We start from the raw sequence: 16,595 nt of genomic DNA on the forward strand, positions 1-16,595 counted from the left end.
ATGGTATTTGTTACTATGTGTCGGGCACTGTACCAAATCCTGGGGTGGATACAAGCAAATTGGGTCGAACACAGTCCCTGTCCCACGTGGGGCTTACAGTCTTGATCCCCATTTTGCAGATGAGGGAACTGAGGCACAGAGAAGTAATGTGACTTGTCCAAGGTCACCCAGCAGACAAGTGGTGGCCGTCTCCCTCTCTAGACTGTAAATTCATCGTGTTGTGAGCAGGGACTGTGGCTACCAAGTCTTTTGAATTGTATGCTCCCAAGCACTTACTACAGTGCTCTGCACACAGTAAGCGTTCAACGAATCCCTTTGATTGATCAATTGATTACAGTATTTACCAGCCGGTCTAGTGGATAGAGCACAGGCCTGGGAGTCAGGAGGACTTGGGTACTAATTCTGGTTCTGTAATTTGTCTGCCGTGTGACCTTGGTTAAGGCACGTCACTTCTCTGTGCCTCAGTTAACTCATCTGTATAATGGAGATTAAGAGTGTGAGCCCAGTGCCGGATAGGGACTGGGTCCAACCTGATTACTTTGTATCTACCCCAGCACTTAGAACAGTGCTTAGCATATAGTAAGTGTTTAACAAATACCATAAAACACACACACACACACACACACACACACACACGAACCCTCTCTCTCTCTCTCTCTCTCTCTCTCCAACAAATCGAAGTAGCTTTCACATGTGTTTGAGTTTACTTTTCCAACTAATGTTTATGTATCCAGAAATGAAAAGCACTGTCTTTAAGTCTGACTTATTGTAGCATAAAGAGAGCAAATATATGTTTGTGGTGAGCGGCAACATTTTTACTGAAATCTGCATTATCCGTCATATATTGCCATTTCACTGACACTGTAATTTACCTCTTCATTTTATAACCTTATTTTCTTGATGGAATTCTCTCCCTCTGAAGTGTTGAGGGAGTTCTTCTAAATTACACTCAGTTCAAAGCAACTGTGGTTAATCAGCCTCAATTTTTCTCCACCGCCTATAATCAGTTTCCTGGCCGTGAGGCAGAATTATGCATTTTTTCTCAGAAATAAACAAAGCGGCTGAAGGCTGTCAAAGAAAAAAACAGGTGAATCAAGAATGAGCCACTTCATTCACCTATAGGAAGATACTGTTGATTAATGGGCTATCAATCAATTGACCAGTGGTTTTTATTGAGCCTTTACTGGTCCACAGTGTTGAAGGCAGCTGCGGTGTCAAGGATTGGAATAGAGTAGAGGCCGCTGGATTTGGCAAGAAAGAGATCATCGGTGACTTTTGAGTGGCAGGTTTTGGTGGAGTAAAGGCGATGGAAGGTAGATTGGAGGGGGCCAAGGAGAGAAATGGAGGAGAGGAATTGGAGACAACAGGTGTCAACAACTCGCTCAAGGAGTTTGGAGAGGAATAATTGTAATACTAATTATGGTATTTGTTAAGCACTTACTATGTGCCAAACGCTCTTCTAAGAGCTGGGGAAGATACAAGGTAATTAGGTTGTCCCAGGTGGGGTTCTCAGTCTGAATCCCTGTTTTACAGATGAGGTAACTGAGGCACAGAGAAGTTAAGCGGCTTGCCCAAGGTCACACAGCACACAAATGGCATAGCCGGGGTTAGAATCCGCTTCCTCTGACTCCCAAGCCCGGGCTTTTTTCACTAAGCCGCTAGCGGGAAGAGGGAGATGGGGTGAAAACTGGAGGGAGCTGTGAGGTCAAGAGAGGGATTTTTCAGGGTAAAGGAGACATGGGCATATTTGAAAGCAGTGGGGATGGAGGCACTGGAGAGTGAACGGTTGAAGATGGCGATCAGCATGGTGTAGTGAATAGGTGGTTGTTGTTGTCTTATGCTATCGAGTCATGTCCGACCAATAGCGACACCATGGACACATCTCTCCCAGAACACCCCACTTCCACCTGCAGTCATTCTGATAGCAGAGAGTTTTCTTCGTAAAAATCCAGAAGCGGTTTACCATCACCTCCTTTCACAGAGTAAACTCGAGTCTCCGCCCCCGACTCTCTCCCGTGCAGCTGCTGCCCAGCACGGGGGAGTTTTGACTTGTAGCCGATGGCCTGCCACTCTCTAGCCACTGGCCAAGCAAGGAATGGAGTGGGTAGGCCTCTGCTTGACTCTCCCTCCTGTAGTTGGGACTGATAAAGGACTGGAAACTCTCCTGATGCGACCCTGAGAGGGGAGTGGATAGGTAGGGATAAGGATTGTCTCTGTTTGTTGCTGAACTATACTTTCCAGGAAGCAGCATGGCTCGGTGGAAAGAGCATGGGCTTGGGAGTCAGAGGTCATGCATTCGAATCCCGGCTCTGCCACTTGTCAGCTGTGTGACCGTGGGCAAGTCACTTGACTTCTCTGTGCCTCAGTTCCCTCATCTGTAAAATGGGGATTAAGACTGTGAGCCTCATGTGGGACAACCTGATTACCCTATATCTACCCCAGCGCTTAGAACAGTGCTCTGCACATAGTAAGCACTTAACAAATACCAACATTATTAATATAATGCTCTGCACACAGTAAGCACTCAATAAATATAATTGAATGAATGAATGATGGAGCACAGGCCTTGGAGTCAGAAGGTCATGGGTTCTAATCCCAGCTCCACCACTTGACTGCTGTGTGACCTTGGACAAGTCACTTCACTTCTCTCTGTGAGTCACTTCACTTCTCTCTGCCTCAGTAACCTCATCTATAAAATGGGGATTGTAAAGCCCCACATGGGGCAGGGACCATGTCCAACTCCAGTTGCTTATATCCACTCCAGCGCTTAGAACAGTGCCGGGCACATAGTAAGCACGTAAGAAATAGTATTATTATTATTATCATCATTATTAAGAAGGGAGAGAGTGAGCGTTTTGATAAAATGAGAAGGGATGGCGTCAGGGGCACAGGAGGAGGGGGTAGAATTTGAGAGGAGGAGGGGGAATCTCCTTTGGGGATACTGCTGGGAAGTATGGGAATGCTGAGGAGGGGGCTGAAGGAGGAATGAACTGGAGAGGGGCAGACGAGATTTGAGGGAGACCACACTTAAAGGTTTCACTTTTATTGATGAGGTGTGCCACCAGGTCATGAGAGGAGGGAGTTCATTCATTCAGTAGTATTTATTGAGCGCTTACTATGTGCAGGGCACTGGACTAAGTGCTTGGAATGTACAATTCAGCAACAGATAGAGATGATCCCGGCCCAAGGATGGGCTCACAGTCTAAACGGGGGAGACAGACAGCAAAGCGAAACAGAACAAAACAAGACAACATATTCAAGATAAATAGAATCAAGGAGATAAACACCTCATTAACAAAATTAATAGGATAATAATATATACCAATGAGCACAGTGCTGAAGGGAGGGGAAGGGGGAAAAGCAGAGGATTGGGGGGAGGAGAGGGAGCAGAAAGAAAAGCGGGGATCTCAGTCTGGGAAGGCCTCCTGGAGGAGGTGAGCTCTCAGTGGGGCTTTGAAGAGGGGAAGAGAGGTAGTTTGGCGGAGGTGAGGAGGGAGGGCGTTCCTGGACCGCGGGAGGACGGGGGCCGGAGGTCGACGGCGGGATAGGCGAGAACGGGGGACGGTGAGGAGGTGAGCGGCAGGGGAGAGGAGCGTGCGGAGTGGGATGGAGGAGGAGGGAAGGGAAGTGAGGTAGGAGGGGGCAAGGGGATGGACAGCCTTGAAGCCCAGAGTGAGGGGTTTTTGCTCCGTGCGAAGGTTGATAGGCAACCACTGGAGGTTTTTGAGGAGGGGAGTGACATGCCCGGGCCGTGTCTGTAGGAAGATGATCCAGGCAGCAGGATGAAGAATAGACTGGAGAGGGGAGAGACAGGAGGAAGGGAGATCACAGATGAGGCTGACACAATCATCCAGTCGAGATATTATGAGAGTTTGTACCAGCACGATAGCCGTTTCAATGGAGAGGAAAGGGCAGATCTTGGTGATATTGTGAAGGTGAGACTGGCAGGTGTTGGTGACGGATTGGATGTGTGGGGTGAGTAAGAGAGCAGGCAATGATGACACCAAGGTTGCGGGCCTGTTGGGTAGGATAGTAGTGTTGTCCACAGTGACGGGAAAGTCAGGGAGAGGACAGAGTTTGGGAGGGAAGATAAGGAGCTCAGTTTTAGACATGGGTTCTAATCCCAGCTCCTTCATGTGTCTGCTGTGTGACCTTGGGCAAATCACTTCACTCCTCTGGGCCTCAGTTACCTCATCTGTAAAATGGGGATTCATTCATTCAGTAGTATTTATTGAGCGCTTACTATGGGCAGAGCACTGTAGTAAGTGCTTGGAATGTACAATTCGGCAACAGATAGAGACAAGCCCTGCCCCAAAATGGGCCTGAGCCCCATTTGGGACAGGGAGGTGTCCTAACCGATTTGCTTGTAATCACCCCAGTGCTTAGTACGGTGCCTGGCACATAGTAAGCACTTAAATTCCATAATAATAATAATAATATTAAAAGACAGTTGAGAAGAGTGCTAAAAGATTAGTATTTCATACTTCGTTGCATTTCTTGTATATGAAAGCCATCTCTCAATTTACCTGCCTGAAAAATGTAAATCATAATTGTCCATTTATTTCCAAAGAGTCCTGTAAGGAGAAATGGTTGGGATTATGATTTAGACAGGAGTATGTCTATGTATAGATATGTAAAACTCAAAGTGGACTTTGAACTTAATTGAAATGGGATTAGTGTTTGTTCATTCATTCATTCAATAGTATTTATTGAGCGCTTACTATGTGCAGAGTACTGTACTAAGCTCTTGGAATGTACAAATCGGCAACAGATAGAGACAGTCCCTGCCCTTTGACGGGCTTACAGTCTAATCGGGGGAGACAGACAAGAACAATGGCAATAAATAGGATCAAGGGGATGTACATCTCATTAAAACAATAGCAATAAATAGAATCAAGGTGATGTACATCTCATTAACAAAATAAATAGGGTAATAAAAAAAATATACAGATGAGAAGATGAGCACAGTGCTGAGGGGAGGGGAAGGGAGAGGGCGAGGAGCAGAGGGAAAGTGGGGGGAAAGGGGCTTAGCTGAGGGAGGTGAGGGGGGGTAGAGGGGGAGCAAAGGGAAAAGGGGAAGCTCAGTGTGGGAAGGCCTCTTGGAGGAGGTGAGCTCTCAGTAGGGCTTTGAAGAGGGGAAGAGAGTGAGTTTGGCGGAGGTGAGGAGGAAGGGCCTTCTAGGTCCGCAGGAGGACGTGGCCCAGGGGTCGACGGTGGGACGGGCGAGAACGGGGAACAGTGAGGAGGTGGGCGGTGGAGGAGTGGAGTGTGCGGAGTGGGCAGTGGAAAGAGAGAAGGGAGGAGAGGTAGGAGGGGGCGAGGTGATGGACAGCCTTGAAGCCTAAAGTGAGAAGATTTTGTTTAGCGCGGAGGTTGATAGGCAGCCACTGGAGGTTTTTAAGAAGGGAAGTGACATGCCCAGAGCGTTTCTGCAGGAAAATGAGCCATGCAGCGGAATGAAGAATAGACTGGAGCGGGGAGAGACAGGAGGAAGTTTAATTCTATGTTGAAATATTGACAAAAATTGGAATTGAGGACAACTGCTTTCCAAGTTGATGAATAAATATTGGGGAAATTGGGGTAACTAATTTGATGCAGTTTAGTTTAGTGGCAAGAACATGGGCCTCAGAGCCAGATTACCTGGGTTGTTATTTTAGCTCTGCCATTGACCTGCTATGGGACCTTGGGCAAGTCACTTGATTTCTCTTTGCCTCAGTTTCCTCATCTGTAAAATGGGGATGCAGTGCTCAGTACTTGCTCTTGTTTTCTGTTAGACTGTGAGGCCCATGTAGGACAGGAACTATATCTAACCTGATTATAGGAGGGACGCAGCACGGCTTAGTGGAAAGAGCCTGGGCTTGGGAGTCAGAGATCTTGGGTTCTAATCCCGCTCCGTCACTTGTCAACTGTGTGACTTTGGGCAAGTCACTTCACTTCTCTGGGCCTCAGTTACCTCATCTGGAAAATGGGGATTAAGACTGTGAGCCCCTTCTGGGACAACCTGATAACTTTGTATCTCCCCCAGCGCTTAGTGCTTGTCACATAGTGCTTAACAAATGCCACCATCGTCATTATTGTCATTATCTTATATCTACCCCAGTGCTTAGAGTGTTTGGCATAGAGTAATAATAATATGAATGATGATAATAATAATGATAATAATTAGTAAGCACTTAAATACCACAGTTATTATACTTTTACAAGTAATACCTACCTTTTCTTTTTTAAAAAATGGAATATGCCTAAATCTTTTCCTTATTATTTAAAGTTTGGAGAGAATGCACTGTCTTACTTAAGATTCAATGTTTTACTTTAAGGTTGATTAATCATACAAAGAAGCTAATGGAGAAAGAGGAAAAACTCTGCATAAAAATTCTTCAGACATTACGAGAAATGCTAGACAAGAAAGACAGCTTCGTGGAAGAGGTACTTTGCATTTTAAGAATTTGAAATAAAATAATATTCTCAGGTTACAGTAACCCTTGAGTAGGAATAGAGTTTTATGTGATCCACCATGGTAAAGTCAAAACTCTTTTTTAGAGAAATTAGCCTCATTTTCTTTTTACATTTAATTTGGATTTGCTTTGCATTTTGGTGGGGGGCTGTGGTGGGAGTGGGGTACGCTAAAGTCTATTTTGGTATTGACTTAAGAATTTGGCATGTTAGTCAACACTTTTGACTTGATAGTAACAGAATCATACAGTCACTAACAACGGCTGAAATGCGTTCGTCTAATGTGAATTAAATTGTCATTTATTGTAAGAATCACAGCACTGAAGGGCCACTATATAAGCGTTTTTATTTGCCATACTTCCTCTTCAATGTGGATTTTGATGATCATTTTTGAGACTGCATAAGAGATCACAATTCCTCTAGTTAAATTTTTATGCTGCGTAGCACTCTAATAATGCCAATGATGGAATTTGTTAAGATCCTACTTTGTGCCAGGCACTGTACTAAGCGCTGGGGTGGATACAAGCAAATGGAGTTGGACACAATCCCTGTCCCATGTGGGGCTCCCAGTTTCAGTCTCCATTTTAGAGATGAAATCACTGAGGCCGAGAAAAGTGACGTGACCTACCCAAGGTCACACAGCAGAGACGTGGCGGAGCCGGGATTAGAACCCATGACTTCCTTACTCCCAAGCCCGGGCTCTGTTACACCATGATGATTCTACTAATGCCCCACACTTATAAGAAGTGGCAGTAGCAATATTAATGATAAGAGTCGTAGAAGTGTAGCCGAAGCAGAAGCAGGATGGTGTAGTGGCTAGAGCCTGGGTCTGAGTCAGAAGGTCATGGGTTCTAATCCCAGCTCTGCCACTTGTCTGCTGTGGACCTTGGCAAGTCACCTCACTTCTCTGGGCCTCAGTTACTTCACCTGTAAGATGGGGATTGAGACTGTGAGCCCCACGTGGGACAGGGACTCTATCCACCCCCGTGCACAGTACAGTGCCTGGCACATAGTAAATGCTTAACGGATACCACAATTATCAGTTGGTATTATCAGTAGAACCAGTCGTAGTAGATTCCCTCGATAAATACCATTGACTGACTGACTGAGAGGCCGAGTTGGGCGGAAAGTTGACTTGGCAGGAGCTCAGACAGTGGGCTGGGAAGAAGCAGAGAAGGGAGCTGAAAGGTAAGGGGGAGAGTTGCCAGGGCGGGCGATTGAGAGGTGATCTCTGCCTGCTTAGAACAGTGCTTGACACATAGTAAGCGCTTAACAAATACCATTGTTATTATTATTATTATATCTCCATTCATTCATTCAGTTCATCCTATCGTATTTATTATTATTACATTCTAGATGATACAGTAATAACAATAATAATAATGATGGTATTTGTTAAGTGCCTAGCGCTGTTCTAAGCGCTGGAGGAGATACAAAATTATCAGATTGTCTCAGTGGGGCTCACGGTCTAAATCCCCATTTTCCAGATGAGGTAACTGAGGCACAGAGAAGTGAAGTGACTTGCCCAAAGTCACACAGCTGACGAGTGGCGGAGCTGGGATTAGAACCCACGACCTCTGACTCCCAAGCCCGGGCTCTTTCCACTAAGCCACACGGCTACTTGGTGTGTGTGCATCCCCGTGCTGCTGTTTTTTTCTTTTATTTTTTTCCCCCCCTTCACTCCTCTGCCCTCCCACCCAGCCATTTTTTTTTGGTTTTGTTTTGCTTTTGTTTTTTTTGTTCCTTTTTCTCATCAGTTACACTTTAGAAAATGCTAAAACCTCTTCCCAGGCAGCCTCGGTCACGATTCCCAATGTGTACATTCTCAAATTCTAAATGATAAATCGGTCATCGTGATTAATGTCTGACTCCCTCTCAGGACTCTAAGCTTGTCGTGGCCAGGGAACAATATAATGCTGTTGGATTCTACCGGGAAGCAGCATGGATAGTAAAAAGAGCCCTGTGTATGCCCTGTACCAAAGTACTGTGGTAGATAGAATATAATCAGATCAAATACAGTTCCTGTCCCACATGATGGTCACATTCCCAGAAGAAGGGAGAAAAGGTGTTAAAATCCCCAATTCTCAGATGAAGAGAAGCAGCATGGCACAGTGGCTAGAGCACGGGCCTGGGAGTAAGAAGGTCATGGGTTATAATCCAGGTTCCCTCACTTGTTGGCCGTGTGACCTTGGACAAATCACTTCAATTCTCTGGGCCCCAGTTACCTCATCTGGGCCTGGATCCAAGAGAACAGTAGATCATTCATTCAGTTGTATTTAGTGAGCACTTACCACGTGGCCAGTACTGTCCTAAGTGCTTAGGAGAGGACAATGAACATTTAACAGATACATTCCCTGCCCACAACAAGTCCAGAGGAGGAAGCAGTCGTCGATTAGACTGTAAGCCCGTCAAACGGCAGGGACTGTCTCTATCTGTTGCCAACTTGTTCATCCCAAGCGCTTAGTACAGTGTTCTGCACATAGTAAGCGCACAATAAATACTATTGAATGAATGAATGAAATACTATTGAATGAATGAATAGAAATCAATAAATGACAGATTTGGACATGAGCAGAAAGGTGTCTGGAGGTAGTTTAGTGCAGGGCTCAGCGCAGAGTGTTCAGTAAATACTGCTGTCCTTGATGATGTTCTGGCCGTTGGGAGGTGTCGAGCACCCAGAGGGGATAAGTGTGTTATTACCTGGCGTTTCCCTTTCCATTAAAGAAGCATCGTGACTTACTGGAAAGAGCACAGACTAGGAAGTCAGGGGACTTGGATTCTAATCCCTCCTCTGGGACATCGGGCAAATCACCCGACTCGTCTGGACCTCGGTTTCCTCATCTATAAAACGGGGATGAAATACCCATTTTCCCTTCCCCTTAGATTGGGAGCCCCATGTGGGACAGGGACTGTGTCTGACCTGATTGGCTGGTAAATATCCCATCACTGTGCTCTACCCCAGCGCTTAATAGAATGCTTGTGACACAGTAAGCGCTTAACAAGCACCGATCAGTCATTCAATTGATCGGTGGTATTTATTGAGCACTTACTGTGTGCAGAGTACTGGACTAAGCACTTGGGAGAGGACATTAGAACAATATAACAGATATATTCCCTGCCCACAGTGAGCTTACAATCTGGAGGGGAAGTTAATAGTATTAATTTTATTAGATTATTACTGCTAATAAATGATCAATATCTATAATAGCATTTATTCTTTTCATTATTATTTTTAAGTGGAGGAAGGACAGTTTAACCGAACCTATCTGTGCTGGTAATCTGAAGCCTCTGTCAGGAATAAATGGAGTCACCATTGCTCTGGTGGTTTGGGGGTGGGGATGGGGTGTGTGAGAGGAGTGACAGACCCCCTGGGGCGGGGGATGGGGACACCAAGAAACAGGGCCCTCTGCCCCCTTACAAAAAGCAACCTGGAGGAGTTGGAGGAGAAAGGGAGAAGGAAGAAGAAGGAGGGAAGTGCGACACCAGGTGGCAGTGGGAGATTGTCAGAGCAGGCCAGTCTTCTGTGATCCAAGTTTCCTTTCCTGCTGCAAAGCTGCCCCTCTCCTTCCTCCCTGCCTCCTCCTCCTCCCTCCTCTCTTCCTCTCCCTTCTCTCTACTCCCTCCCTCCTCTCTTCCTCTCCCTTCTCCCTCCCCTCTCCCTTCCCTTCTTCTCCCTCCTCCCTTCCTCCTTCTCTCTTCCTCCTCCCTCGTCTCTCCCTCTCCCTTCCCTTCTCCCTTCTCCCTTCCTCCCTTCCTCCCTCTCTCCTATCTACTCCTCTCTCTCTCCCTTCTCTCTCTCCGTCCTTCCTCTTCCTCCTCTCTCCTCTCCCTTCTTCTTCTCCCTCTCTTCCTCACTGTCTCCTCTCTACTCCTTTTTCTCTCCCTTCCCTGTCTCTCTCCTTGCTTCCTCTCCCTCCTCCCCTCTTCCGTCCTCTCCCTCTCCCATCCCTTCTCTCTCCTTTCTCTCTCCTCCCTCCTTTCTCCCTTCTCTCCTTCCTTCCTCTGGCTTCTTTCTATCCTCTCTCCTCCATTCCTCTTCCTTCCCTCCTCCTCCCTTCCTCCCCTCACCAGCCCAACCCCTGCCTCCTAGCTCAAGCCTGGCAGAGGCTTAAGATGATTACATGAGAAGGCTGTCAGGGTCGGGATATGCCACGGTCCAGAAAGGGATTTCCAACCCTATCCCAATCCACTGCCTTTATAATAATAATAATGTTGGTATTTGTTAAGCGCTTACTATGTGCAGAGCAATGTTCTAAGCGCTGGGGTAGATACAGGGTAACTGATACTATGTATCAAGCACTGTATTAAGCCCTGGGGTGGGTACAAGCAAATTGGGTTGGACACAGTCCCTGTCCCCCCATGAGGCTCATAGTCTCGATCCCCATTTTACAGATGAGGGAACTGAGGCCCAGAGAAGTGAAGTGACTTGCCCAAGGTACTCAGCAGACATATGGCAGAACCGGGATTAGAACCCCATGACCTTCTGACTCCCAGGCCCGTGCTCTATCCACTTTGCCGTAGTTCTTCTCCATCATTTGCCTGTATTTATTGAGCACTTATTTTGTGCAGAGCACTGTATTAAGCACTTGGGAGCCTAGTAGTAACAGTACTGAAATGCTTACTGTGTGCAGAGCATTGTACCAAGCACTGTAAAAGAATACAGACACACGGTCCATGACCCAGCATAATTTACTGTGTCTGAAGTGATTATTGTGTATCTGCCACAGAGCATAGGACAATGCTTGGCACAAAATTAACACTTAAATACCACAACTGTTATTATCGACCTTAAAAAGTCGTTCCTCTGGCCTGTGTGTGACCTTGGGAAAGTCATTTACCTGGGTCTCAGTTTCCTCATCTATAAAATGGGGATAACCAATGATATTTAGAGAAGCAGCGTGGCTCAGTGGAAAGAGCCCGGGCTTGGGAGTCAGAGGTCATGGGTTGGAATTCCAGCTCTGCCACTTGTCAGCTGTGTGACTGTGGGCAAGTCACTTAACTTCTCTGTGCCTTAGTGACCTCATCTGTAAAATGGGGATTGAGACTGTGATCCCAACGTGGGACAGGGACAACGTCCATCCTGATTTGTCTGGATCCACATCAGCACTTAGTTCAGTGTCTGGCACATAGTCACATATTATAATTATTATTGTTTTGGCTATATCATAAAGAAATGTCATCGATTGTGTCGAGACTGTAAGGTTGCTGTGGGTAAGGACTCTCCCAAGCACTTAGTACAGTGTCGTGCACACAGCGAGCGCTCAGTAAATAACGTTGATTGATTGACATTTGTGGGTGCCCTAATCTTCATCCAAGGTGCCGTACAGGATCAACCCGGTGTGATGATTTGTCCAAGATCACTGTCAAGCGGTGAACCCTGAAACTACAAATAGTGGTGGCCAGGAGGGCAGCAAGACCTGGAGGAAAAAAGACTCCCGAAATCAAACTAGCAATGAGATTTATTGAGCACTTACTATGTGCACAGCACTGTACTAAGCAATGGGTAGAGTACTCTATAACAGAGCTGGTAGACACATTCCCTGCCCACAATGAGCTTACAGTCTAGAGGGGGAATCAGCGATGATCATGTGTCTGTTAATCATTATACTTTCCCAAGCACTTAGTAATAATAATGTTGGTATTTGTTAAGCGCTTACTATGTGCAGAGCACTGTTCTAAGCGCTGGGATAGACACAGGGGAATCAGGTTGTCCCACATGGGGCTCACAGTCTTAATCCCCATTTTACAGATGAGGGAACTGAGGCACAGAGAAGTTAAGTGACTTGCCCACAGTCACACAACTGACAAGTGGCAGAGCTGGGATTCGAACTCATGAGCCCCGACTCCAAAGCCCGTGCTCTTTCCACTGCGCCAAGCTGCTTTGCTGCTTTCCACTTAGTACAGCGCTGTGCACACAGTAAGCACTCAGTAAATATGATAGGATAAATAAATAAATAAACAAACAAACAAACAAACAAACAAATAAATAAATAAATAAATAATAAATGATGGCTAGGGAAATAAGTGCTGTTGGCTGAGTGGAGGATTGAATAAAGGAAGCAAATCAGGGTGACACTGATGAAAGTGAGAGAAGAGGAAAAAAGGGCATAGTCTCATAGAGAAGCGGGAAGGCCTAGTGGATAGAACATGCGTTGGGAGTCAAAAGGACCTGGGTTCTAATTCTGGCTCAACCATTTGTCCGCTGCGTGACCTTGGGCAAAGCGCTTCACATAATAGCGTGGCTCAGTGGAAAGAGTTGAAGCCATGGGAGCGAATGAGTTCTCTAAGGGAGTAGGTGGAGATGGAGAATAGAAGGGGATCCAGCACTGAACCTTGAGGGACCCCTGCAGTAAGGGGTTGGGAGGCGGAGGAGGAAGCCGCGAAGGAGACTGAGAATGAACAGCCAGAGCGATGAGGAGAACCAGGAGAGGACAGAGTCAGTGAAGCCAAGGTTGGATAACATTTCCAGGAGAAGGGGGTGGGCCACAGTGTCTGATGAGATAACTGAGGCCCAGAGAAGCTAGGCTTTGGTAGATAGCGATATTCAGGTTTGGACAGAGTCCCGCTCCCACACTCAAAGGGGCAGGAAGAACAAGGATTGAAATGTGTTTAGGGAATGTGTCTATAGTTTATATTTATATTGTGCTCTCGCAAGCATTCAGTACAATGCTCGGCACACGGTAAGTGCTCAAGAAAGACTATTGAATGAATGAATGAATGAATGAATGAATCCTTTTCCAGATAAGACAACTGAAGCACACAGAGAAGTTGTGATTTGCCCAAAGTCACACAGCAGGCGGGGGCTAGAATGGGATTAGAACCCAGATCCTGCCCTGACTCGTAGGTCCGAGAGCTTTCCAACCAGGCCACGCTGCCCAACCTGGCAGATTCACACCACCGAAGATGTAGAGGTTCACGCAGTTAAAACCGAACCATAATTACTTGACTGTCTCATAGTAAGCGCTTAACAAAGACCACTATTATTATTATTGTTATCACATTGTTATCATTATGTTATTATTGTCATTATATTATTATTATGATAATCACGAATACTACAGTTCCTATTATTGTCCCCAGGCACTAGGGAACATCTGTCTGAAGAGCTCTCACTGGGTGGGAGTGAAATACCATTAAAGCACGGTGATTTCTTGTGCGGAATCTGCTGATTTAACTCAGCTAATCACAGATTTTGCATTAACTGAAGATGTTTTATGAGCTAAAAATTGATTCTAAGGAGAGCGAGTTCTTCGGCTATGAATGGCTATCTCGGGGCACTTTCTCCCTTTGATCCACACTGCGATATTCTTCCTTGCTTTCAAACCCAGATCGTCCAGAATCAGGGACGAGTCTATCAGTCAATAGTATTTTTGAGTGCTGATTGTGTGCAGAGCACTATACTAAGCCCTTGGGAGAGGACAATAAAATAGAGTTGGTAAATATGCTTCTTGCCCACAAAGAGGTTTCAGTCTAAATGGGGAAATGAGCGTTAACATAAATAATAATAATAATAATAATAATATTGATGGCATTTGTTAAGTGCTTAACTATGTGCCAGGCACTGTACTAAGCGCTGGGGTGGATGCAAGCAACTTGGGTTGGACACAGTCCCTGTCCCATGTGGGGCTCACAGTCTCAATCCCCTTTTACAGATGAGGTAACTGAGGCCCAAGGTGACACAGCAGACAAGTGGCCAGTCTGGGATTAGAACCCATGACCTTCTGACTCCCAGGCCTGGGCTCTAGCCACACCGTGCTGCTTCTCAAATAAAAGGAATTATGGATAGGGAAAATGGTAGAGTAGCGTGGCTTAGTGGACGAGCCTAGGTTTGGGAGTCAGAGGACGTGGGTTCTAATCCCAGCTCCCCTACTCTTCTGCTGTGTGATCTTGGGCAAACCACTTAACTTCTCTGTGCCTCAGTTACCTCATCTATAAAATGGGGATTAAGACTGTGAGCCCCACCTGGGACAACCTGATTACCTTGTATCTTCCCCAGTGCTTAGAACAGTAAGTACACATAGTAAATGCTTAAGAAATACCATCATTATTCTTTTTATTATTAAGGATAGGTACATAGTGTGGGGTGGATAACAAGTGCTTAAAGGCTATAGATCCAAGTGCGGAGATGACCCAGAAAGGAGACTAAATAGGGAAATTAGGGGTTAGTTTGGGAAGTTCTCTTAGAGGAGATGGGGTTCTAGTAGGGCTCCGAAGATGGGGAGAGGAGAAACAGCATGGCTTAGCGGGATAGAGCATGGACCTAGGAGTCAGAAGGTCATCGGTTCTAATCCCGGCTCCACCACTCCTCTGCTGCATGACCTTAAGTAAGTCACTTCTCTGGGCCTTAGTTCCCTCATCTGGAAAATAGGGTTTGAGACTTTGAGCCCCATGTGAGACAGGGACTGTGTCCAACCCAGTTTGCCTGTATCCACCTGGCACCCGTCACCTGGGGACGGGGTTTATTTGGGAATCGGCGTGGCGAGAGAGAGACAGAGACCGGGGACGGAAAGCCTGAGATTTATACAAAATTTATTCTGCAAGGCTATTTGAATTATTTGATTATTTTAGACGTGGCAAATTGAACCTTGCTTTCGGGAGGGATATGATCAGTTAGTGATGTTAGAGCCTCCCACTCGCGAGGAATCCAGTTATATGTTACCTGCACGTGGTGAAGCGGCTTACTCTCACCCATGAGCACTTCCCCCTCAGGAGGAATCCACTAATCTGTTACACACCCGTGGCGAAGCGCCTGGCTTTCAGCCCCACGAGCGTTCGGCGGGACGGGACACTCACCCATCCCACGGCTCCTCACTTGGTGCAGACAGAGCAGGGCTCTCACTCTCTGCGCAGAGGTGACCCGCAGTCGGCTGCCGCGAGTCTCGATCTGCTGCACAGAAGGTCAGAGGCAGCAGGTATTTATCAACTGTGCTCCTAGGCCATTCCAGCTTCTGGCCTCAGTTTATCCAATCTACGGCCTCCATATCAAATTTGATTGGCACAGGAATGAGGGATGCCTTCTGTATTCCCGGCTTGAACCACCCATCTAGTGGCTTTGGTCGCGGGGATGGTATCCCACCCACGCTTTCGAGTTCCGCCTTGCTGGCTTGGTAGCATTTGACCTCGAGATGGTGGATGCTCCGGGGTCACTTTGGAACACCACCCCAGTGCTTAGTACAGTGCCTGGCACATTGTAAGTGCTTAACATTTACCATAATTATTATTGTTATTACAGTAGAGCAGGTAGGCAAGATTCGTGTCATTCATTCATTCAATAGTATTTATTGAGCGCTTACTATGTGCAGAGCACTGTACTAAGCGCTTGGAATGTACAATTTGGCAACAGATAGAGACAATCCCTGCCCAATGACGGGCTTATTCATTAAGGGGGAACCGCACAACTCATCATTCAATCCAGCCTCACTTAAAGTGAGAGTGTTTTGGACATCAATCAATCATTCAATGCATCAGTCACACTTATTGAGGGCTTACTATGTGCAGAGCAGTGTACTAAGTGCTTGGGAGAGTACACTACAATAGAATTAAATCATTAAATCACAAGAAAGGGCCTTAGGCAGAGAGAGAATTTCTCCTAAAGTTTCCAGCCCTGTAGCCTGCTGATGCTTTTTCTTGCATCTTTTAATTTTCAAGCTAAATAACTCATTTGAACTTGAAATGAAGAGTCTTCATTCCCTCATGTTTCCTGATGCACACAAATTCTATAGCATCTTCATAAAACTTGTACCAGGCAAACCTTAATTAAAACCAAACGATGGAAACTGCTTAAAATTATGACAAGTGTCCTCACGGAACTTACGGTCTAGCAGGGATACGATCTTGGACTGCAGAGTTGAGTCAGTGTTTAAGCAGCGTGGATAGGTAAGTTAGCAACCATTCAGTCAAATTGTATTTACTGAGCGCTTCCTATGTGCAGAGCACCGTACTATGCTCTTGGGAAAATACAGTATAACAGAGTTGGTAGCCATATTTCTTGCCCACTACGAGTTTACAGTGTAAAGGGGGAGACACACATTACCATTCATTCATTCAATTGTATTTATTGAGCACTTACTGTGTGCAGAGCACTGTACTAAGCGCTTGGAATGTACAATTTGGCAACAGAGACGATCCCTGCCCAACAACGG

At 46.1% G+C, this 16,595-nt stretch overlaps 1 protein-coding gene across 1 annotated transcript in view; it reads left to right on the plus strand.

Moving 5' to 3' along the window:
- ITPR2 (inositol 1,4,5-trisphosphate receptor type 2) overlaps positions 1-16,595 on the plus strand; it is a 428,831-nt gene that overhangs the window by 239,266 nt on the left and 172,970 nt on the right. Inside the window, exon 37 of the mRNA XM_029057432.2 lies at positions 6,318-6,426. Within this exon, the coding sequence (XP_028913265.1) occupies positions 6,318-6,426 (109 nt within the window). The remainder of the gene's footprint in view (positions 1-6,317; positions 6,427-16,595) is intronic.

The sequence above is a fragment of the Ornithorhynchus anatinus genome, chromosome 2 (genome assembly GCF_004115215.2).
Source record: "Ornithorhynchus anatinus isolate Pmale09 chromosome 2, mOrnAna1.pri.v4, whole genome shotgun sequence".
Taxonomy (NCBI): Eukaryota; Metazoa; Chordata; class Mammalia; order Monotremata; family Ornithorhynchidae; genus Ornithorhynchus; species Ornithorhynchus anatinus.